The 23,841-nt window shown below is 40.5% G+C and overlaps 1 protein-coding gene across 3 annotated transcripts in view; it reads right to left on the bottom strand.

Moving 5' to 3' along the window:
• Nucleotides 1-1,212: 1,212 nt before the first annotated feature.
• Nucleotides 1,213-23,841, bottom strand: part of agla (amylo-alpha-1, 6-glucosidase, 4-alpha-glucanotransferase a) — a 55,046-nt gene continuing 32,417 nt past the window's right edge. For all 3 annotated transcript variants that reach the window (XM_038718921.1, XM_038718924.1, XM_038718923.1), the window contains exons 14-35: nucleotides 23,380-23,543; nucleotides 23,057-23,158; nucleotides 20,530-20,685; nucleotides 20,252-20,402; nucleotides 19,981-20,105; nucleotides 19,783-19,895; nucleotides 19,498-19,632; nucleotides 17,943-18,073; nucleotides 16,149-16,285; nucleotides 15,269-15,402; nucleotides 15,004-15,179; nucleotides 13,823-13,925; nucleotides 12,531-12,654; nucleotides 10,511-10,612; nucleotides 10,157-10,268; nucleotides 7,340-7,475; nucleotides 7,000-7,112; nucleotides 6,692-6,903; nucleotides 6,475-6,572; nucleotides 5,159-5,246; nucleotides 3,986-4,119; nucleotides 1,213-2,998 (exon numbers count right to left, since the gene is read on the bottom strand). In XM_038718921.1, the coding sequence (XP_038574849.1) occupies nucleotides 2,881-2,998; nucleotides 3,986-4,119; nucleotides 5,159-5,246; nucleotides 6,475-6,572; nucleotides 6,692-6,903; nucleotides 7,000-7,112; nucleotides 7,340-7,475; nucleotides 10,157-10,268; nucleotides 10,511-10,612; nucleotides 12,531-12,654; nucleotides 13,823-13,925; nucleotides 15,004-15,179; nucleotides 15,269-15,402; nucleotides 16,149-16,285; nucleotides 17,943-18,073; nucleotides 19,498-19,632; nucleotides 19,783-19,895; nucleotides 19,981-20,105; nucleotides 20,252-20,402; nucleotides 20,530-20,685; nucleotides 23,057-23,158; nucleotides 23,380-23,543 (2,864 nt within the window). In that variant the 3' untranslated portion in view covers nucleotides 1,213-2,880. The remainder of the gene's footprint in view (nucleotides 2,999-3,985; nucleotides 4,120-5,158; nucleotides 5,247-6,474; nucleotides 6,573-6,691; nucleotides 6,904-6,999; nucleotides 7,113-7,339; nucleotides 7,476-10,156; nucleotides 10,269-10,510; nucleotides 10,613-12,530; nucleotides 12,655-13,822; nucleotides 13,926-15,003; nucleotides 15,180-15,268; nucleotides 15,403-16,148; nucleotides 16,286-17,942; nucleotides 18,074-19,497; nucleotides 19,633-19,782; nucleotides 19,896-19,980; nucleotides 20,106-20,251; nucleotides 20,403-20,529; nucleotides 20,686-23,056; nucleotides 23,159-23,379; nucleotides 23,544-23,841) is intronic.

The raw sequence follows: 23,841 nt of genomic DNA on the forward strand, positions 1-23,841 counted from the left end.
AGAACACGAGCTGCAGCATTCTGGATCAGCTGAAGAGTCTTAATGGACTTTTTCGAGCAGCCTGATAATAAGGAATTGCAGTAATCCAGCCTAGAAGTAACAAATGCATGGACTAGTTTTTCTGCATCATTTTGACACAGGATGTTCCTGATTTTAGCAATATTATGTAGGTGAAAAAAAGTCGGTGCTTGAAATTTATTTAATGTGAGAGGTAAAGGAGTGTTCTAAGATAACTTGAGATTTATCACGGTGGTGTTGGTAACCACAGATTGATCATACCTAGTAAAAATGTGCCTCACACAGGCATCACTCAGCTCAAGACACATCCTTCCCCATTATCCAAGGAAGGTTAAAATCAAAGGCATCTAGACTTGGTTGAATATACTCAAAGAGAGATGAAAGGACAGCATTGTAAGTGGGGGATAAGTGGTGGTGCAGACCTCCTCCCCTGTTAAAGGTTCAGTATGTAAGATTTAGTGGCATCTAGTGGTGAGGGTTGTGAACTGCAACCATCTATCCAGTCTACCACTGCCCCCTAACCTTTCAAAGAGCGTACGACAGCTACGGTGGCTGACGCAGCACAAAAGGCGTCTCTTCTGAGACAGCAGAGAGTGGCCAGTCAAGAAATGAGGTTTCTTAAGGTATATTTATTAAGAAATTATATTTACTTAATTGTTCAGTAAAACCATGTGTTATTGTGACTTGGCCACTGACAGAAGTCACGGTTTCTGCACCACAGTCCATTTTAAACCACACATTAGATAAAGTTTTTACAAACATTAACAAGTGAAACACATTCATTCTCTCTGTGATTATGGACCCTCGCCAAAACTGCCCGCCAACAATAATATCTGGCCCGTGGTCAGAATGTGGTGCTTTGATAGCGGCAAAAAATATTAATAAATAAATGCTTTGAGAGCGGTGCTGTATTAGCTCAGTCACGGCAGCAACAGTTACTCACATAATCACTTCCTCTTCAGTATTTTTGCCTACAAAATAAAAGCACGAGAAGCTTGTTTACTGAAATGCAGTATTTGAGTTGAACTGAGCTTTTACTTTGAAAAATTCATTCAACTGTCTAGCTGATCAAAAGACCCCCCAACACACACACACACACACACACACACACACACACACACACACACACACACACACACACACACACACACACACACACACACACACACACACACACACACACAAGGCAACAGCTAAGTCATGGCACAGTTTATTCAGCATTGCTACTGACAACTATAACACAACGCAAACAGAGTAAACAACATTACAGACCACAGACACTGATTAAACAGCAGGTACACATGTGCATGTCACACGGGAGGGTGGTGGGGTTTACACAAATATTAAGATTCTTTAATACTGTTTAATAAAATTAACATTACAGTTTACGTTCACAGGGCTTTGCATTGTTTTTCATGACTGGACTGTATGACTGTAGAGAAGCGATATCACTTTGTTTAAATAGTTAGTTCTCCAAATGGCAAGTAGTTTTACTTTTTCTATTAATACATTCCCTTGGTGTTAAAACCAATAATTTTACTTCTCAACAAAGTAACACTACCTTTAGCTTCAGTTAAATATGTTAGTACCTTTCAAGTCCTGACAAAGCGTCAGCGTCTTACAACTCTACGCAGGGTGCTGCTGTTTTCTATACACCAGGTGGCACTCTTCCAAATATACTGGCCGCTAACCCGAGTGGGCGTTTAAAATGTTAGTAAATTTAGGCTTTTCACTAAGGAAACAAGAATCCAAAGAGGCTATATGTGTCAGGACGACAGTTAACACCAGTGGCTCACCTGTACTTCCAACATGTTAGATACACACGGTGACTTTTCTTAGCATGTCGGTTCATATTTATTTCCCTGTGTTTCAGTTCTGCTCACCAGATTCCTTCTTTTGGATGCTGGTGTGTCAGGTGTAACATCTACAGATATGAGACGGGAAGGCCGTCAGCAGAGATCTACAGCCTCGTTACACACCAGAGAAAACTGCTTGAAAAAACCTCGGGAAGCACAAAACCCATTTTTGAACATTAATACACAGTTAAAAACTACACCATAAGGCTTGTGAAGAAAATGTGGTGAAATGGGAAACAGCTGGAAGACACTTTGCAGGATTTTATATATTTTATATAATGTGCATAAAGGCATCAGGTGAAGGGTTTGGTACTGTATGGAACAGGGACGTTAAAAGTCCACATTTAAACAGCTTGGAGAACGAAGTAAATCACCGGTGCTACAACTTGTAACCAGTCACCTTAAAAGGTTTGGACGTTGCTCAGGTCAAGAAAATGACAACAAAAGTATTGTTGATATGAATCCTTGTGTTGCCACGGCGTCAGCAGTGTAATCTTAGAATCCATCATCTGACGCCAATTTCAATGCAAATATAAATATATTGCTATTGCTAAACCTGGAGGTATTCAGCATTTATGTTACATTAACTAAAATGAGTTCAGGGAATCGGTTAAGGGGTCATGACAGGTGACTAAAGGCCATCAGAAGCAACCAAGTGAAATGAAATATGTGTTAAATTGCAAACATTTCCAAACTAAAGGGCAGAAACACACAGAGAGCAGTGATTTTCTACGAGCTGAACAGAAGGGCAAAGTTCGAATCAACTGTCACCCAAAAGAAGTGACAGAAATCACATAATATTCTGTCATATATTTATTGTATATAAATGTAATTTGAAGCATCCAATGATAGGCCGTTCCCGCATCAATCTGTATAAACAACGGTGGAAACAGAGAAGGCCAGGTGCTCTCTGCGTGTTTCTACTCACAGCCAGCTTCGTGTTTCAAAGTGACATTCCTCTTCAGTGAAACTTCTGCTTCAGGAAGTAAGACAGGGTGTCGGCCATTCAGAGGTCATAGAGGACCTCCAGAACGGTGGCCAGAGACCACGCCTGGGTCTCGCAGCTGAACGGGCAGTACTGGCCATTCTCATTGGTCAGCTCTGGCAGACCCTTCCATGGAGACCTGAGAAGGCACACGGAGGGGTCAGAGCAACAAAGTGATTCATTAACCGTTACAGAGCAGTTAGAGTACCTTCCATTCATTCTGTTTGGGTTTTCAAATGTATTCTATATCTAAGAAACTTTGAGATGTTCGATTTGTAAATGTGATGCATCAAAGGTTCAGTGTGTACGTTTTAGTGGCATCTAGTGGTGAGCGATGCGAATTGCAACCAACTGCTCAGCCGCCGCTCTCCCTTCCCTTTGCATGAGCGCAGGAGAAGCTGTCGGCTCTTCTGCTAAATAATACATGTCCTCCTTCTTACTTCTAATAAACTAGACGACTTAAACTTTTTCTTCTTCTTCTTCTTCTTCTTCGTACGTATTCAACGTAGTGATGAAATGCGCTCTGCAGAAATCTCTCATTCTAAGGTAATAAAAACACAACGGTTCATTATGTAAGGTCTTTATACACCACTGAAAACACAGTTATGGATATTAAATTGCATTTATGTCAATAGATCCTCCTAAATATGACACACTGGACTTTTAAACTGATTTTTGGGCACAGTAAGTTTGGCGGTAAAAAAAAAAAGCAATGATTAATCTGATATGGCCTGAGAGGAGGAGCTGGGGCGGCGGGTTACAAGCAGCTTGCAGAGGAAGCGAGGGCAGGCAGGCTGCAGCAGCTTAAACAAGGCACCTTGTACTGAATTTTCCAATGAATGCTAAGAGAGGAATCAGCTCAGCTGTCAGCAGATGTGGCCTGCTTAAAATGGCTGCTATCCGCTGATATGAGCCGAGCCTGACTTTGTAGCCTGCCCGAACCAACGCTTGATAAATTGTACAGTACGACACATTAGCAAGACTTTTATCTGGTTTGATTCTGAAGGTAAAATGATCAGTTTTTAGATTTGAAAAAGGATATGAAATGAAAAGAAGGTACAGGAGGAGAGAGAAGCTAAGTAAGCTATTTTGAAACTGCAGATGGGGAAACGGAAGACAGTCCTACCTCTCCAGGTGTGTGTAGTGTCGTGACAGAACGTTTTTCACCAGGGTGACTGTTTTAGCGTAGGTTTCTTCTCCCAGCTTCTTGGCAAAGTAGAGTTTAGCACGCAGGAAGTAGCCTACAGGCCACAGCCACTCCTACAAACACACACAAGAGAGTTGGTTATTATAAATAAAAGATATTAGTGCTGCGCCGCAAATCAAAGGAAGGATAGAGAAATTGTAGTTTTGTCAAGATTTTCTCGGAGTAACTTTTCCATAAAGAAGACCAGTGATGGCCACTTGTTTTCTGCTCCCTCAGGAACTCTGTATGTCCTAAAGTTCTCGGCTCAGAGCAGCTTTCCTGGTCACTTATTGACTTGTAGCTTCAGCATTTCTGTTAGGATATCTTATGTGTTTTGGTTTCTCTCCTCAGTGTTCACTTTTTATAATTTACCCATTACTGTCCTAAAGCTGCTCTTTATTATCCCGGTGAAAACCCCCTAAGCTCCCGTAGAATCAGGTCCAAACAGCACGTTTCTTCAGGATGCATTATTATTACTTTGCCTGCACGTTTGCTAGCTGAGCGGCTTCAAAGGTTCTTGGTTTCGTCATTGTCTATTTCTGGTTGCTGTATGGCGTTTTTTTCATTGCTACCTCCTTTCCATTCCAGTTTAGTCTGATTTGCACTTTTTGGAACTTTCAAAAATATTCTGTTATAAAAACCATGTCAAAGTATTCTATCAATACATTTGTAGCATGAAATTATTGAATAGATGGCTGTATACTATAGTCCCAGGGCTGCAACTAGCAATTATTTTCATTTTCGATTAATCTGACGATTCATTTCTCAATTAATCAGTTGTTTGTTCTATAAAATGTCAGAAATTGGTAAAAATAATGGTCGATCATCATCGATTCAGTTTATTGTCACAGAGGAGTAAAGAATCAGAGAATTTTTAATCAAACCGATTATTAAAATAGTTGGTGATTAATTTAATAGTCGACCACTAATCGATTTATCGTTGCCGTTCTATATAGTTCAAGTTCAAAATGTCTTGTTGGACTTCAGCGACCTGATCCTGTTGGCTATCTTCTTCAATAAAAGGACCTATAAGTAAAAGTGTCTGGAGAGCTTTAGACCAACTCCTGGAGTGTTTTTCTTATTAAATCCCAGTGCAGGCTGAGTCAGACTCACAGGTCCTTGGTGGTAGTTGAAGCCTTTTGCAAGGTTGTAGTTGTCGTTGTCCAGAGAGTTGTCATAGACACCACAGTACACCATGTCACTAGGACAACACAAAAACAACGTCAGTATGAGGATGAATATAAAACAAACAATATGATGAAGACATAAATACAGCAATTCTACTGTACGTGTACGAGAAAAACTACTAATCCACTGCTGCTGCTAAACTTTTTTCTTGGTCGCACTGGTGCACCTAACATTTGACAGGACAACTTTTGTCGGCCGCATCTCTGTCTGTAGGAGGTGAGAGCCAATCAAAAGCTGAGAAGGGGCGCTGGATTTAGACTACCTACCGTACCCTCACATTTATTCTTGTTCAATTACACACCAAAACACTAGCCGGGTTTCTATGCTCCAGTGCGTTGATTTCTGCTCGTGAGCCGGCTAACTTCCTGTTTAGCCCTCAGCTAACTTGGAAAATAATCGTGTGGCTCTTCTAAATGTTATCGACCGAATGGATTAAATTCTGATCCGGGTTGTTACGCTCAAAAGAAAGTGTCCACTATTTTACAGCCGCTTGTTTGGCCACTAGTAAAACTGGCTTTAAAGAATGGAGCACTTCCTGGGAGCTGGAGAAAATGTGATGCTGTATTTTTTTTTTTATTTTGTTTTACAACAATGAAGTTTTGGCCATTTTTTGTTTGTGCTGTGATTCAAACAAAGACAAACATTTACCTGCAGGTGTTCCTGTTTACAGTCAGTTGGTTTGCCAACCGCCATTAAACCCAAAAGAAGAAGAAGGTCAGCAGCAGACTTTAAAAAAGGAGATTAATGGCGGGATGTTCACAGTTAGCGAGATTATTATGATGTCTCATTAAAATCACAACCTGTTGTTGTGTTTGTTTACGATGTGTAAATTCAGAGGTTGTCGGAGGAAGATAATCCGGTTGTGGTCCTGGTCTGCCCTCTAGTGGATTCACGCTTCATCCTTCAGTTACACGCAAAGTACGCAGACAATATGTGAACAAAGCCATTTGCGTCGCCGACGCCTGTCTACGCCTACGCATTGTTAAAAAGCAAGTATATCCAGGGCTTTATGGTGCTAAAGGTACTGTGAAAAATCTGGATGCTCCTAAATTTTGTGGGAGTGAAACATTTTAGGTGCACCAGTGCGACCAATGCAAAAAGCTAGTCTGGAGTCCTGTGAAATGTTTATTTTTAAGCTTTAAGACATGACATCATTTAGAAGTCAGGGGGATTAAAGAAGAACCGCGACATGTGTTCAAAGAGATCCTCTGTTTGTGGGAGTGTGAGGAGATATATATTACTCAGGGTCAAGAGTCTTCATTCCCAGTGGTCCCAGTAGCTTCTTCTCAGCCACTTCCAGAGCCTTCCAGGCTCTCTCCACTGTAAACAGCTCTGGAGCCTTTAAACACATAGATCTATCAATCAGCCAATCAGTGATCTAGTTACTAAACAGACTTATTAACCAACAACATCACAAACAGCTACAGATTATTCAGACACCTGGCTCTGTCGACTTACCACCACCATGGCAATAGTGAAGTTGGGTCTCAGCTGGTAGTCACACCAGGGGCTGGAGGCTCCATAGCTGTCCTTATAGATGCCTCTCTTATGCACCAGATCAGGGTGTTTCTCATTGGGGTCATTTGGGTCCCCGGACACCCAGTAACCTGCTTCAAAGGACTGCTGGAGCTGCTGGTTCCACTGGGCGTACGAGATAAATGCTTCTGTACCTGAAAAGTGTTTATTAGAGGTGGCTGGTGTAACGAGTGCAGGAGACATTTCTTTATCTGAATACAGGTGTGTATGTGTGTGTGTGTGTGTGATACCATCTCTGTGCACTTTAGCTCCATCATAAGGGAACAGTCCTTTGTCATGGAGCTCCACCACCCAGCGAACTGCTGACTTACTGAGACCAACTATCTCCACTGCCGCTCCATCTCTGGACAGAAAAAGCGATTCAGGAAACAAATTAGGCTGTAAGTAACTAATATTTTCATTCTTTACTGATCTCTTACTGATGTTTTTTAATTATTTGATTCATTATTTAGTCTATAAAACTTTAGAAAATAGTAAAAAATTCACACCACAATTTCTCTTAACTGGAATTCCCCAAAAAACGTGAGGGAGTGTGTGTGGGTGTGTGTGATCAGTTTGTGTGCCCGTTACCTTGGAGTAGCGGGCATGCCTTTGTTCCTCGCTCTCTCGCTCTCTCCCATTTTGTCCATCCATGTACCGCAGTTAAAGCGGTTGCCTCCAGTCACGAATCCTGTGGCTGGATCCACCTTAACAGCCACGCTGAACCCTGGAAAGCCAGAGAAGAGCAGAGAAATACTGGTACTGGAGGATCGTTTGGAAAGCTGCTGGTGTTCACTGATCTAATGTTTCCAGTGGCTCCATGTGGTGCCAGAAAATGATTTGTAAAGCTTTTTTGGCACTGTGAAGAATGACTGTGATGTTCATTTTCTTTCACTGGGACACCTCCAAGAACACTATTACTGAATATCATACAGTGTTGGCCAGTAACGCGTTACTGTAATATTATTACTTTTCCCAGAAATTAGTAGTTCAAGGTTTTACTATTTCCAAAACAGTAATAATATTACAGTTACTAATCCAAGTAATGCCACATTAGTGTGACTGCGATGCAGGACAGCTGCAGTTCTGACCTGTGTTTACCTCTTGACAAACTATTTTATATTTCTCCTCTATCAGTTTCCAAAGTCCATAGAGCTCTTCAGGAATTGGACACAAAAAAGTCTGCTGGTCCTGATAAACTTGATCCCTTCTTTCTAAAGTTAGCAGCTGACTTCATTGCAGAGCCTCTATTGAAAAAGATATAAAGATATAAAAGAATGGAAGTCAGCCCCTGTTACACCCCTACTAAAAGGGGGCGATCCCTCTATTTTAAACAACTATAGGCCTATTTCCAAGCTGTGTGTTTTAGCCAAGCTCCCTGAACGTTTGGTTGGTGAGCAGCTAAAGGAATTTTTAAATTCAAATGATGTCTTATCCCCCTTTCAATCTGGTTTTAGGAAACAACACAGCACCATATCGGCAGCATTGAAAGGGATAAATGATATTGTTGGGGCACTGGATAACAAGAAAATGTGCACTGCACTGTTCATAGATCTTTCAAAAGCTTTTGATACAGTTGATCACTGCATTCTGCTAAATAAACTACTGAGCATTGGCCTGTCTAAGCATTCAGTAGATTGGTTTGCAAATTATCTGTCAGGTAGAACCCAAAGTGTTCAGATGGTTGGATCTTTCTCTTCCTTTTTGCCCATTTCCAATGGGGTTCCTCAAGGCTCAGTACTTGGGCCCATATTGTTTTCAATTTATATAAACAATCTTTGTGATAATCTATTGAATGCTATGTATCATTTTTATGCTGATGACACTGTTATTTACTGTACTGCATCATCTAGTGCATAAGCCCTTGATCTTTTGCAGTCTGCTTTCAATATTGTTCAGAACCGTTTAAAACAGCTTAAGTTGGTCTTAAATGCAGAAAAGTCCAAAGCAACTTCCAGTTACTACTTCAAGCATCTCAACTTTTGAAGGAAATTAAATTGAGTTAAGAGTTATAAATATTTAGGTATAATCACTGGTTGTAAACTGTTTCAGAACTCATATTAGCAACCTGATTTCTAAGCTCAAGATAAAGCTTGGCTTTCTCTACAGATCAAAATCATGCTTATCCATTCGTGCTAGAAAATACCTGGTGACGGCCACTTTTCTTCCCATATTAGAATAGGCACTGTAAGGCACTTCTTGGACTAGCTCCGACCCATTTGAGGGTCTTTTTAACAAGTACTCAAGGCCATTATGGATTACGTTCAGAGGACGTCCTACACTTGTTGGTCCCCCGTGTCCGAACAGAATTAGGTAAAAAAGCCTTCATGTTTGCTGCATCTTCTGCTTGGAACCTTCTTCAGAACTCGGTGAAACTGACTGCCTTTATTTCTTATAGACAGTTTGTTTCAACATTGCTCAATGTTGCCGTTTACAAAGTTGTATTCTGCCTTATTCAACACAGGGGCTTGTCTTATATGTACTTGTACTTGATGTCTTTTATATGTTGGAAACTGTTCTTTATGTTCTTTTATGCTGCGTCTTGGCCAGATCTCTCTTGCAAAAGAGATTTTAATCTTAATGAGACTTTAAATAAAGGTTAAATAATAAAAGAATTTTAAAAAGAGTGGAGAAGCTGGACGTTGTGTTGTTTGACAAAAAGCTAAAGGAAGAAAGGAGAACGAGGGAGAGAGGCGTTTAACCATTACTGTGTCATAGTCTAAGACACAAAGAACGTTGCTGTCCGTTGTAAACTTTGTGCGACCAGTAAAAAGGTTTAAACAGCCAACAATTCTACATCTAATGTATTGAAGCATCTGCTGAAGCAGCACAGCAACATGACACTTGTAGAAAGAAACTCCGGCCGCTGCTGCCAGTGATGCTTGGGCTCGTTGGTAGAGAGTGGCGTTAACGTAACGTTTGATGTTTTGTAACACTGAATACTGCTCTTATTAGTACATGTACAGAAACAGAGTAGTTCAAAAGTCGAGAGGGACTTGCTTTCTTTATGTCAGCCAACATTATATGTTTTGTAATAAACCCCACTCCCTGCTGCTGTTATGAATATGCTGTTAGTTAAAAATTCGGGAGAGACTTGCTTTGTTTATTTTATATGTAAATACAGAGCCTGTACTGTACAGCATCATCTGGTCTGAGAGGCCGCAGCCTGGCTGCTTGTTGACTCCTCAGGTTAATTATTGTTCCAGTAAAGTGGGTTCATTTCTAAAATGAGCTGCTGAACAGGCTGTCCGTCACTTTCTATATCTAGTAACGTAATGAGTTACTATTTATACCCAGTAATAAGTAAAGTAATATAATTAGTTTTTTTTAAGGAGTAATAAGTAAATACTAACTTATTACAATTCCTGAGTAACTTGCTGATGGTTTAACACAGACTTCCTGTCCTACCTTCATCTCTCATGTTCATGTCCAGCTTGGGTCCAGCGTTTCTCTCCCTGAAGGAAATTCCCTCCAGGTGTCGCTGCAGAGCCTCCTGGATCACATCATGCAGAGGCTGCTCCTACACGCACACACAAATATAAAGTTTACTGTGCATGTGAAGTCGCACATCAGTTAGATGATGAGGATGGTGATGGAGTTTTGATTGAAATGAGTGTGTGTAGGGTTTGAACATTTTTAACTCTAGTGACTCATAGTGGTAGTATTTAGGAAAGACACAGCAGAGTACGCTGCTAACCCGGATCTGTGAGTGTGTGTGTGTGTGTGTGTGTGTGTTTTTGTGTGCGTCTCAGTTGTACCTACCACCTCTCCAGGTTTGCAGGGTTCACTGTCATCATTAGGATACATGCGTGTGACAGGACAGCAAAGGATTTCCTGCCCTTGAGGAACGTGGGTGGCGTAGTCCTGAACAAAAAGTACACAGTAAGTATATATACGTAATAAAGTACATTGTTATACTGTGATATATTTGAGCATACACATATTTGTAAAAATTTTTTACTTATCCATTAATTTGAATAATGTGGTTAGAAAACATTTGGATACGACCTTTCTAAAATATAATAACAAATCATTTTGCAGATCAACAGCAAAAGCAACAGTGTGCAATGTGCAGAACCAGCATAACAGAAAGCGCCCCGTCATTTATTTATGCTGGAGCTGCTCTGCAGTCTGGTGTTACGACCAAGGTTATTATAGTTTTAGAGTTTTTATTTGTATTTCGTTTTGACTTTTTGTTTTCAATTTCAGTTTAGTTTTAATTAGTTTTTAACGCGGGTTTTCTAGTTTAGTTCGGTTTTTATTTTTTGAAAATGCTTACTTTTTATTAGTTTCAGTGTTAGTTTTAGTCTTTGTCGCTGCAGGGTGCCAAGCTCCGTTCAGGTTAGTCAGTTCAGTCATTTACATCAGTCAATTACAATCATTAGAAATAATGCAGATTTGTGAAAAGGGACACCCTTTTTTTAAGCTATCTGAAGCTTGTACATAGGGGCCCAAACAATAAGCAAATATATATTTGACATATATATTTTTTTATTTATTTTTTATTTTATTTATTTATTTTAATTTTTTTATTTTTATTTATTTATTTATTTATTTTAGACATATTGTCTAAATAAATAATACAAAGGAATGAAGCACATGCAATCTACAGTATAATTTCTAACCCTGAGAGCAAAGACAGTGGAGGCTTCGCTTGGAGCCAAAAACAACAGGTCCCTAGCACCCTGAAGGCAAGTGTGACTGGAAAGCAGTTATATTAAAATCTAAACCTTTATTTATCAAAAATCGGTGTTAAAACAATGTGAAGCGCAAAGAGACTTGTGACACCGTAAAACACACACTAGCTGACATGCAGTAAATATAATGACCAGCAGACACGTTAACCCAGCGCAAAGGGAGCTCACAGTCAGTGTACTAGGGGCAAGTTTATCCCACACACCAAGACAGTGACTCACTACCTGCAACCCGAACTAAACACAACTCTGTACAGTTGATGCATTCATATTACTTTCTACACATGTGATGATAGAAAACATGTTCAAATCCCACCAACTACCAGCTGATCCCTACCTGGGTCTCCCCGGCTCGTTTTTATTTTCATTTCAGTTAACGACAATGTTTTTCCACATCTAGTTTTCGTTATTTCGTTCGTCTACGTTAACGATAATAACCTTGGTTACGACAGCAGATACTTCTGCATCTCTTTCTAGGAAGCAGCAGGGTGGACAGGCTGTGGCAGGGTGGGTCCTGTCCTTTAGTATCCTTTGGGCTCCGATATCACTGATGCTCGGGAGATGGGTACCAATGATCTTCTGAGCAGTTTTAATCACCCACTGCAGAGTCGACCCGTGACCAGATTTTTTCAGTCTATCATTACAAATCAAGACAAGAACCTACTTATAGTGGACTTTGGGAAGAAGCAGAGAAGGAACTAAACCTCCCTTAATATCAACAGGTGCACCAGGCGCTGCAAGAATAAGGCTAGAAGGATCATTAATTATCCCAACTAAGCACTCCAGGCCGAATTGAGGGTCCAGAGGGTGTCGAATGCTGGACAGAGTGTAAAGCCCCCTGAGGTATATTTGTACTTTGTGATATTAGGCTTTATAAATACAAATGACTTGACAATTAGACCCACATTCAACAGTTAGACACAAAGTTGAAATCAAAGTTAATGTTTCTCTGTGTCTGCAGGAAGTGTAAATGGGTGTTTCGAACACCTTCGCCATAACAGCTTTACTGTATTAGGTAAAAATATGTGTTTACAGCATGTATTTACACTTCTCTACATCTAGTGTCACATTATTTTCTGTCCTCCTACCTGGATGCACTGCAGCCACCACCACACGGCATCACGACAGTTGTATCTAGCAGAGCGACCCTCACCCAGCAGGTTGGGGATCAAACCGTGACGCAACGTCCCCGCAAAGGCCAGGATGATGTTACTATGGGGACCATGAGACAGAATGGTTAATGTTTGAGTTTAGTTACTGTGGGCTTTTTGCAGAGGGATGATGCTGCTGGCTAATTAAATTTAGTGCAGATATTCAAAAAGAAAAAAGGACACTTTTAAAGAAGAAAAATTTACAGAAAACCAAAATATTTTTAGATTTTTCTTATTACTAACATTCAAAATGTAGCAAAACCAGTACCCTTAAAGTGATACCGATGCCAATAGAGCACTTCATTCGATACCTTGCTATTTTTTTGTTGTTTTTATGGACAAGCAAGGAGATCTATTTCTTTTTTTCAAAATTTTTTATAAAAATATTGGGAAATTGAATCAGATCGCTCCTCATCCTAACTAGCTCATCCTCAGAGGAAAGAAGATTGGGAGAGGAGGAGGGAAACAGTGTAGTGACCACACGGGTTGTGGAAAACTAATTTTAGTTTTCATAAGTTTGTTGAAAGTCAACCACGGAGAATTATTTTGTTAACTTTCAAATAATAAAGTGAATTGAAAGATCACCGCGAGTGCGGTTACCTTTAGTGGTGAGTCGCAAACATCCTCTAAAAAAAAGACGGCAGTAAGTCGGAAACGAGTCACTAAACTAGTCTAAAAAGAACACAGAGGAAAAGAGAGTCTGCACATCCAGCTGATCCCACAGACTACATCTGATATCAGCCGCAGCCAGAGGCTCCGTGAGAAAAAAAAAAATCAGCTGATCGCTGATGCGCCACAAAAAGCGTTTAAGTGATGTGATGGAACGCAGCGATCAAGGGTCACAAGTGATGTCAACAGCAAATAAAAACGCATAGCGTAGTGTTGAATGATACTAGAAGATGAAACCAACAGAAAGCCAAGCTTGTGGAGATGAACTTTCAACAGTGACGAACACGGCTGAGACCGCAGTCGAAGGCGAAGGGGCTGTTAAAATCTGGCATGGACTTACAAGCGGATTCAGGCACATAAGGGGGAAAAAAAGAGCCGTACACTTCTCTTTCTTTCAGTGTGATGTTTGTGTGTTTGGCAGCGAGCGTAACCATACAAATAGTCATGTTTTGCCGCGATCCGTTTACAAAAAGTATCGAATGAAGTACCGGTTTGACTGGAGACGTTTCAATACTACTCGATACTGGGCTGTTTACTCGATACCCATCCCTAATACTTACCGAGCCTCAGTGTGTCTCCCGGTGAGCAGCAACAGTCCTCTGAGAGCGATGAAAGTGTCTCTGCCCCAGCAACGGAAAATTCCAGAGGAGAAATGAGGAAGACCTAAAGAACATCAATTAGTACATCAGTTAATTGAGTGTGTGGATAGATATTTTATTCATGCCTACAGGGAAATTGCAGTATATTAAGGACTGCAACGATTAGTCAACATAATCAACGATGTCTAAAATACAAATACGTCGCCGTGGAATTTCAGCGTTGGTGCGTCGTTCCAGAGATGTTCGTAGGGGAGAGATAGCAATCTTCCCCTTAAGAACATTTCTGGTCGTTCATTTGTAACTGCAGGGAACTACAGGAAGTGCTGGGAGCAGGATCGCTTCCATTGTCTGACATGACTGTAAAGCCTGATTTATACTTCTGTGCAAATCTACGCCGTAGCCTGATGCACACCTCCACAAAGATGGGGATGTGCTTTTATTGTGGCAGGCCTAAGGCCTTTTATTGTGGCCAGCCTAAGGCCTTTTATTGTGGCCAGCCTAAGGCCTTTTATTGTGGCCAGCCTAAGGCCTTTTATTGTGGCCAGCCTAAGGCACACCTGTGCAATCCCCCTGCTGTCTGATCAGCATCTTGATATGCCACATGGATTATCTCGGCAAAGGAGAAGTGCTCACTTACACAGATTTTGACAGATTTGAGAGAAATAGGCCTTTAGTGTACATAGAGAAAGTCTTAGATCTTTGAGTTCAGCTCATGATGAATTTATTTAAATAAAAAAAAATTTTAAACACACACACACACAGTTTTATTTAGTTACTTTTATTTTTAATATTCACTTTTACATAATTTTTATTATTTATTTATTATTATTTTATCTTTATTAACACACACAAACAACTTTTACTGTTTTAGTTACTTATTTAATGAAATGTATGAAATTAATTGTTCTTATGTAATTTATTTGTAGCTTTGGCAATATTGTTATACATTCATGCCAATAAAGCTGATTTGAATTGAATGGGGGCAAAAACTAATTTTGTTAAATAATTTTGTGTGTGTGAGTTCAGTTTAGTCAAGTTTTTTTTATTACAAATTTGTAAGATACACATATGTATCTTTTCAGTTTACTTAGTCCTAAATGATGACATGGAGAGACAACATTATGTGTCTGTTGATAAGCTACCTGCAGCCAATGAGACGCAGCACTGCTCCTTCTGGCCTGTGATTGGATTGATGCGGTAGGGAACGTCCTCCAGTTTGGTAGAAAGAGGAGGGAGCGCAGGGAAGCGTCCAACACCGCACATCTGAACTGAACCCAGTGCCAGGTGATGAACAAAGCTGGAGCCATTCTGGACAAAACTGTTTTAACGAGGAGACGGAAAAATCAGCAAGAAAGCAGGAAATGTGCTTTCAGATCTCAACAATGCAAAACCCATAATGGATCCTACCTCGACATGAGTTTGTGAGTTGCGTCCAGGGCGGTGGTGTAGGTTGATACCAGGATGGCATCAAAGTAACAGGGGATGAGGTAGCGTGGGATGTGTTTCAGGTAGTTAAACATGGCTTCCAACCACTGACCCACCTGCAGACACATAACGTTACAGTCTGTTCCAGGATCAGCTTAAGGACTGTGGACACTTCATTTAGTGCTTTTACCCATCTGAGGGACAAATGAAGTACTTGAGTATAAATCTTTATTTTCTAGACTATATGCCAGACGTGTAGCTCCGGGAATATTCAGGCATCTGTCTTCATATTCATTCTGTCGCTGTCTCTTGAGCGATCCTGCGTAAGTATTACCTTCCATTGAGCAATGAGACAGCAGGCAGGGAGGTGGGTCTGTTGTTTTAAACGCTCAGTTCACCCAAATGATAAAATACACATTTTCTCACATATCCTAACCCCTACTGATATCTGCTCATGCAGAAAGTTTCAGTCTTTTGAGTCTTTGATGCTCACAGCAGTGTAAAATGAAAAATTCAACAGCAGAAACAATGTCTGGCTTTAAGATGAGATTAAAGTGTCACAGCAGTAGAAGAACAGATGCATACCGTAAATGAGTAGGTTAAAAAAAACTAGAATACTATGCACATTCTGAATATCTCCTATGCACAAAATGAAGAATGTGCACAAATTGTGCATCTGTCGGTGTTAGCAGCACCCTCGACACATTTCAATGCTTTGCGCACCATAAATAAAATTCCCTAAACCTTCATTGCCTGAAAATCTGAGCAGAAATATCAGAGTCAAATCTTTCTACATGACTTAGACACCAGCAGAGATAAATAAAAGAAAAAAATTTTGTTGTAAAAGCTGTGAAAGCCTCACCTGTCCCAGGGTTCCCTCTCTGTTTTTCAGTCTGTTGGAGACAAAGTCTATCAGCCAGTCCCCCTGTCTGAGATTAGCACACACAGGATGGCCCAGGTCATTGTTGGGACGGATATCAGCCAACACTGAGATCAGACCTGCAGAGACACAACAGCACTCCTGTCAAATTAGGCCAGTAATGAGAGAAATTTCAAGTTCAAGGCCCAGAGGTTTGTTTGTGGTGTGATGTAAAAGATGTTTAATGCATGTTGTTGATACATTATGCAGTTGTACAGTTTTTTAAAGATTATATATATATTTTTTTTTTGTACAAAACATGGGACACTGCAGCTTGTGGAATGTGGGACAGATACCAGCAGCACCGACGCAACCCACGCCACATTTTATGTAAACAAGGTTACTGAGCGTGTTGCTCTCAGGAGGCGGCGGCTGAAAGGAGCACATGGGATCCTGGCTCTGGCTAAACCTACATATGTCCACTGCAGACGCTCTATCCACAACCTATCACTGATAACAATCCCGTCTTTTTCCTATCCTGTCTTTTTCATCTTGGGTACAGAGAACTCAATGTCTGTTTTTCCCAAAACCAAGCCAAAGTGCGGACTCATCCGACCACAGAACACTGTTTCACAACCTTCGGTTCATCTGACATCACCCCCGGCCCAAAGCACGCAGCGACGTCTCTGCATACTATTGATGTACGGCTTCCTCTTTACGTAACACAGTTTCAGGTTGCATTTCTATGGAAGATTTTATTGGACTTTAATATTTGTAATCCACAGCAAAAAAAAAAAATACACAAATGTGTACTATGATGCGCAAATATTTCACAATCTAAAAATATGTATTTTTACATTTGTGATGTGTATTTTAATCATATCAACAAAAATACAGTGACTTCTTCACACAAAACAGTTCTTGCACATTTGCAGATTGCTTTCTGTCAATTTGTGGGTCATGTTACATTTGTAACTTCCTTTTTACACATTTGTGGAATTTTGTCCAATGAAAAAAAAGTGAAAAAATAAAATAAAATAAAAAATACACAAAAATCTCACTACTCAAAACATGTATTTTTCACATGAAATGATTAAAAAGATTACTTTTTATTTCTATTTCTTCTTCCCCACAAAAAAGCTAAAATACAATCAGTACAAACAGTGTTAATATGGGCAAAAAAGGACTAAAATGAAACTTTGTGCAAGATATATACATACTGACAGGACAAAGCATTAAGGTACACAGTAGTATATTTATTCTCTTGCCTTGCATTCAGTCTTTTTGTGGTTTACCCAAATCTTGAGTGGTATTCAAAATCAACCTAAATGACACAACTGACACAAATTAGACCACAGATCTCCATTTGATAAGATTTTGTCCCAGACACGCTTATCAAACAGGTGTTACTTATATATTATTATTATTATTATTATTATTAATTTCTGTCCTAACTTTTGTTGAGCGTGTTGCAGGGATGAAATTCTAACTTTATCTTTACATATGAAATTCTTTTCTTCTTACATTTGTCAGTTAAACAAACGTTCGTGAATGAACAAATCTTAGATTTTTGTTTGTATTACATTTTGGAAAATCCAAACTTTTCTGGAAATAGGGCCTGTATGTAATCACAGAAGATGACATCGCAGTTTTTTAGATTCGATTAAATTAATCGTGCAGCTCTAGTTGAAAGGTACTGTTCAATCTAAAAACAACTGTTTACGGTTTCTTTTGTCGTTGGCCTTGAATGTGAACTCCCTTGAACAAAATATAGAACAGTAGCTGCTGTGTAACTACCTTGTAGCCCAGCATATTTCAGGCTCTCCCATCCTGGGATGTTATAACAGCCTCCACCATCTTCTTGTTCTTCTGAGTCGCAGCGAAACAGCAGGATGTTCAGGTCTGCCAATGTCAGCTTAGACATCAGCCTGTGAAGAAACACACAGCTTTAAAATAAACAGTTCACATGTGCAGCTTTACTTTTACTCCAACCTGTCTGACAGTATCATACAGTGTATTCACAAAGGATTCTGACTCAGAATCAGTTTTTATTTATTAAAAATACTAAAATATCAATAAGTATTCAGACTCTTTGCTATGACACTTTATATGTACTTTAGGTGTCTCCCGTGTTTCTACACCCAGACTGAAAATTCAATTGATATGACGTTATTTTGGAAACGCACACACCTCTCTACATGAGGTCTCACAGCTGACAATGCTCAGTACTGAGCAAAAGGTTTTAGCAAAGAACACATGCTTTCAAAAATAGAAATGTTTAATGATTATATTTACCAACCGGAAAAATGCAAAATGAGTGAACAGAAGAAAAATCTAAATCAAATCTGTACTTGGTGTGAAACCAAGCCATGAGGTTGACGGGACTGCCTGCAGAGCTCAGAGACAGGATTGTGTCCAGGCATAGATCTGGGGAAGAAAAAATGTCTGCTGCATATAAATGGAAGAAGTTTAAAACAACCAGGACTCTTTCTAAGAGTGGAGAAAGGCCTTAGTACGAGAGGTGAGCAAGAAGCTGTCGGTCACTCTGCCTGAGCTTCAGGAGAGAAAGAAACTTCCAGAGGGACAGACATCACTGCAGCACTCCACCGATCTGGACTTTATGGCTGAATGACCAGGCTTCTCCTCAGTGAAAGACACGATAGCCTGCAAGGAACCGACAGGAATCCCCAAATCCAGATGCGCAAAGCTTGTTGTGTCATTCCAATAAGAGTCACGGCCAAAAGTGCTTTGTCTTCCTGCAACTGCTCGCCTCTCACGAGATTTCAGAGCGAGACTTGTGTCACCGGGAGTCACCCATAGGGATCCTTTCCATTATGTTGTCAGACACCTGGTATAACAGTCTGAGACTGTCTGTGGCAAAAAAAAAAAGCACTTTTTGTGGACGTAATTTTAACAGGCTCAATTACCCCAAAGGAATACGTTGCAGCCTCTGCAGCCGGTTCAGCTGCCGGCTGAAGCCATCTACTGCACGGATTCAAAAACGTTTTCTACCTACTTGTTATTTCTACACCAAAATATGCGAACCTTATTACCCTTAAAGGTTTTGAATACTTCAGATTTTGCCCCGCTCCGTTTGAAGACACAAAAGGTTTCACAGACCTTATTTTAGATGTGCAGTGGTACTCTACTGTAAACACAATTTGTAAAATCAGGTCGCTTTAAAGTTGAGTGACTCTCATCGATCACGATTCATTTCATTCTTCCAAGTAAATGAAAATCCAAGTTAAGGTTTTCAGGTTTTACCTTTACTATATCCTGAGAACGAATACAACAACAGCTCCAAAAAGTCATGTCCCCTTGGAGCGTGAGCGATGTTTATATGCGTACTCACTGTGCCAGGGGTTTCTGCAGGGCTTCTGGTGTGTTTTCGTCTGCTACGCTGCCTCTCCTGTATTTTGGGCTGAACTGGGACAGATAATACCTCAGCACCCCCACCAGCTTCTGGGCCTTGGGGTCCAAACTAACTCTGTGAGAGAGACATAAAAACAGCTGACCAAAATGAACAATGCTAGTACATTTAATTTAAACAATAAAAAAATTATAAATTCTTTAGCGAAGATGCAAACTGTACTGATTTTGATTTTGTGCTGACTTTTTTTGTGGGTCTGTGGTTTACCTGAAGGCAATGACGCTGCCGGGTGTCAACTTCTGAAAGGTGATTTCCTGCACAAACTCTGATCGACCTTTAGATGTCACTCCAGCCTGCTTCACCACTGTACTCTCTTGTAACTATATAAACATATACACACACATATATATTATTTTCTTTATAGGCCCATGTATTTCAGTGATACATGACCATAGCTATATTTACCGGTATGTGCTCTTTTATTTCCACTGTGTATTCTGGCATGCCGTTGATGTATTTGTCATCCTTCTTGTAACTCCCAGCATCCCTTGCTACTGTCCTTGCCTCCAGTACCACTTCCTCTATCTTCCCTTTAGAGGGAGACACACATGGGGGAGGGGGGAGAAATATTCTCAGCTTTGAGGAATCCTTGTTGGAAAACCTGGTTCACAGACTCTTTGACAAAATCTTGCACGATTTAAAGACAATGCAACATGAATACTTGATTTGAACATACCGGGGATGAACATGGGCGGGACGTTGGTGTCGTACTGGTGGGTTTTGGGGTTCCAGAAGGCGGTTCTGCACACGGACACCACTGACTGGTGTGTGCTGGGACAATGACGTGTAACTGCGACAATATCTGCATCAACCTGGTCTACATACACCTGGAGAGGAAGAAGATTAGAGGTTAAACTAGCTGTTCACTGATAGGTGATCTCTAGGAAAAGGCAGTGCAGAAACACAACAACAATTAGCATCCAGCACACACACACAGAAAGCCCATTATGGTACCTGTATGAATCCCTGAGCAGCCAGTTCCTGGTGCAGCTTGTTGAGAGCCAGTTTCCCAGCTATGATGCCAGTCTGGAGTCCGACCTCACCAGTGGAGGTGTGGGACGCCGAGGCGTTCCACTTCGGGTAAAAACGTTCCTCCTTCACCACAGAGATCTGCACACACACACCAAGCATTATGAGGGCAGTGTGTTAATCTACTAATGTGTCACAATCCTGTCAGTGCTTATTATTTTGTTCTGTTTATCGTTTTTTTTTGTGGCCATGCGCCTGTTCAGTTAGCTTTTGTCTATGGGATTGTTGTGTTTCTGCATTTTGCTCTGTTCCCTGTCTTGTTTTGAACTTAGCGTGCCATCAGCAGTCTGATTCCCCTGATTTATGTCTCCTGTTTGTGCTCCCGTCCTGCTCGTTTGCCTGCGTTTAAATGGCCGTCAGTTCTGTTCAGTCGTTGTCCGGTCATCATCATGTGTTGAAGGCTCTGTCTGGATTGCTGCTTTGTTTTGTGGACTTAACCCTTCGTTTGGAGATTCCTGTGATGTTTCCATGTAAGCCTGATTACTCAGCTTTATGTTAATAAACCTGGCAAACTAATGTAAGCTCTCTGGTGCCGTGCGTTTGGCCTCTAATAGGTGAGCAGGTTTGCTTTATTCAGTATATGCCTGGTACTGTATGTAGATGATAATTATCTCACCCCATATACAGTAGCTCAGTGTTTGTATACATTATATTGTGAATATCTTAATTTATTATATTTATTTTTTGGATTATATTAAAGAGTTTCCTCTAGGATCAAGAAAGTTTTTCTGATTTCCCTGTAAAAATAGTAGCACATAAGCAAGTGTATATTTTACTAATTTACTAGATCCCACTTAGTGCTGGGGAATGAGGATATAAATAAATATATTCATTTGAATAAATAATACATTTTAGTTTTAGAAAATCATTGAGACTACAGTACAGGCCAAAAGTTTGGACACACCTTCTCATTCAATGCGTTTTCTTTATTTTCATGACTATTTACATTGTAGATTCTCACTGAAGGCATCAAAACTATGAATGAACACATATGGAATTATGTACTTAACAAAAAACTGTGAAATAACTGAAAACATGTCTTGTATTTTAGATTCCTCAAAGTAGCCACCCTTTGCTTTTTTGATAGCTCCGCAAACCCTTGATGTTCTCTCAATGATCTTCATGAGGTAATCACGTGAAATTGTTTTCACTTCACAGGTGTGCCTTGTTAATTAGGGTTAATTAGTGGATTTTTTTCCCTTATTAATGGGGCTGGGACCATCAATTGTGTTGCGCAGAAGTCAGGTTGATAAACAGCCGACAGCCCTATTGGACAACTGTTAGAAATCATATTATGGCAAGAACCAATCAGCTAAGTAAAGGGAAACGAGTGGCCATCATTACTTTAACTTTAAATGAAGGTCAGTCAGTCTGGAAAATTGCGACAACTTTGAACGTGTCCCCAAGTGCAGCCACAAAAACCATCAAACCATCCGAGTCACCAGCTTCAGAAATCACAGGTTAACAGCAGCTCAGATTAGAGACCAGCTGAACGCCAAACAGAGTTCTAGCAGCAGACACATCTCTAGAACAACTGTTAAGAGGAGACTGCGCGAATCAGGCCTTCATGGTCAAGTAGCTGCTAGGAAACCACTGCTAAGGAGAGACAACAAGCAGAAGAGATTTGTTTGGGCCAAGAAACACAAGGAATGGACATTAGACCAGTGGAAATCTGTGCTTTGGTCTGATGAGTCCAAATTTAAGACAGCACGGCTACCACAGCATCCTGCAGCGACATGCTGCAGTTGGACCACCATTTATTTTTCAACAGGACAATGACCCCAAACACACCTCCAGGCTGTGTAAGGGCTATTTGACCAAGAAGGAGAGTGATGGAGTGTTGATGACCTGGCCTCCACAGTCACCGGATCTGAACCCAATCGAGTTGGTTTGGGGTGAGCTGGACCGCAGAGTGAAGGCAAAAGGGCCAACAAGTGCTAAGCATCTCTGGGAACTCCTTCAAGACTGTTGGAAAACCATTTCAGGAGACTACCTCTTGAAGCTCATCAAGAGAATGCCAAGAGTGTGCAAAGCAGTAATCAGAGCAAAGGGTGGCTACTTTGAAGAGACTACAATATAAGACATGTTTTCAGTTATTTCACACTTTTTTGTTAGGTACATAATTCCATGTGTTCATTCATAGTTTTGATGCCTTCAGTGAGAATCTACAATGTAAATAATCATGAAAATAAAGGAAACGCATTTTATGAGAAGGTCTGGTAAATTCCCACCACCACCTGAGTGCCTGCAGGAAACTAGCCAGCTCACTGTTTATTGTGACACTATAGCTCTACAACTAGTTTTTCAAACAGAAGTCACAACTTTAGACAAACTAGCATTAACCATATTTGCATTAAATGGAGAATTATTTTTTTATGAAGACCGAAAACACATCAATTATATCAGATTTGTCATTTAATGAGATGCTTGTATGCGTGTGTGTGTAAATGACCTGATGTGGCACTAATTCATCGTATCCTCTGGTGGAACCAGTAGCACAGCAAGCCATAGAGACCATAGCAGAGCTGGGGAGGGAGTCCAGCGCTGAGCGCAGCTGTATAACAGACAGAGCAGTCACTGTATACACCTGACATCCAGAGGCCATCATGTCATGTTTTGTTTAAAAAGGTACAAAAAGCAGCAACAGATTGAAGATTACTATGAAATAACATTGCAGGGACAATGAGAATTAAATTCTTGATGAGAAATAATGCATACTAAACCAAATGGTTATCTTCTGTTGTTTAATCCCATCCTACCCCGACAGAGACCCACCTGTATGGGACATTCATTGTCGTGGGTTACATCAAGGAACATGGCGTGGGCGATGGAGGGGATCAGTGGGCGGAGACTAGGCTGGACAAAAGCTCCGACTGGCTCGCCTCCGTAACGATAGACCAGTCTGCCTTCTTCATGGCTGTCACCAGCTGACATGGCCTCTGCGGACAGGGTTTAGGGGCGAGAAGAAGCTCATGAGACAGGAGAGGACAGGCATCATATGCAGCACATTCAAGCTTACCGTTGTGAAATTCTGGGTCACATTCCAATCTGGCAATGCAGGACAACACAAGCTTACCTTTAGTCATACCTGTCAACTTTAGGATTTGTAAATATAGGAAAATAATAAGGGAAATTTCCAGGAAACCCTTTTTTTGTGGGTTGTTTTTATTCATTAAATTCCTGTGCAAGAAAAACACTGCACACCGGTCTCTAATGTATTAATGCTAAGAACTAACT

Source organism: Micropterus salmoides, unplaced genomic scaffold (assembly GCF_014851395.1).
Source record: "Micropterus salmoides isolate LMB-PRFRI ecotype aquatic unplaced genomic scaffold, ASM1485139v1 Ms_hic_scaffold_14, whole genome shotgun sequence".
Lineage (NCBI taxonomy): Eukaryota > Metazoa > Chordata > Actinopteri > Centrarchiformes > Centrarchidae > Micropterus > Micropterus salmoides.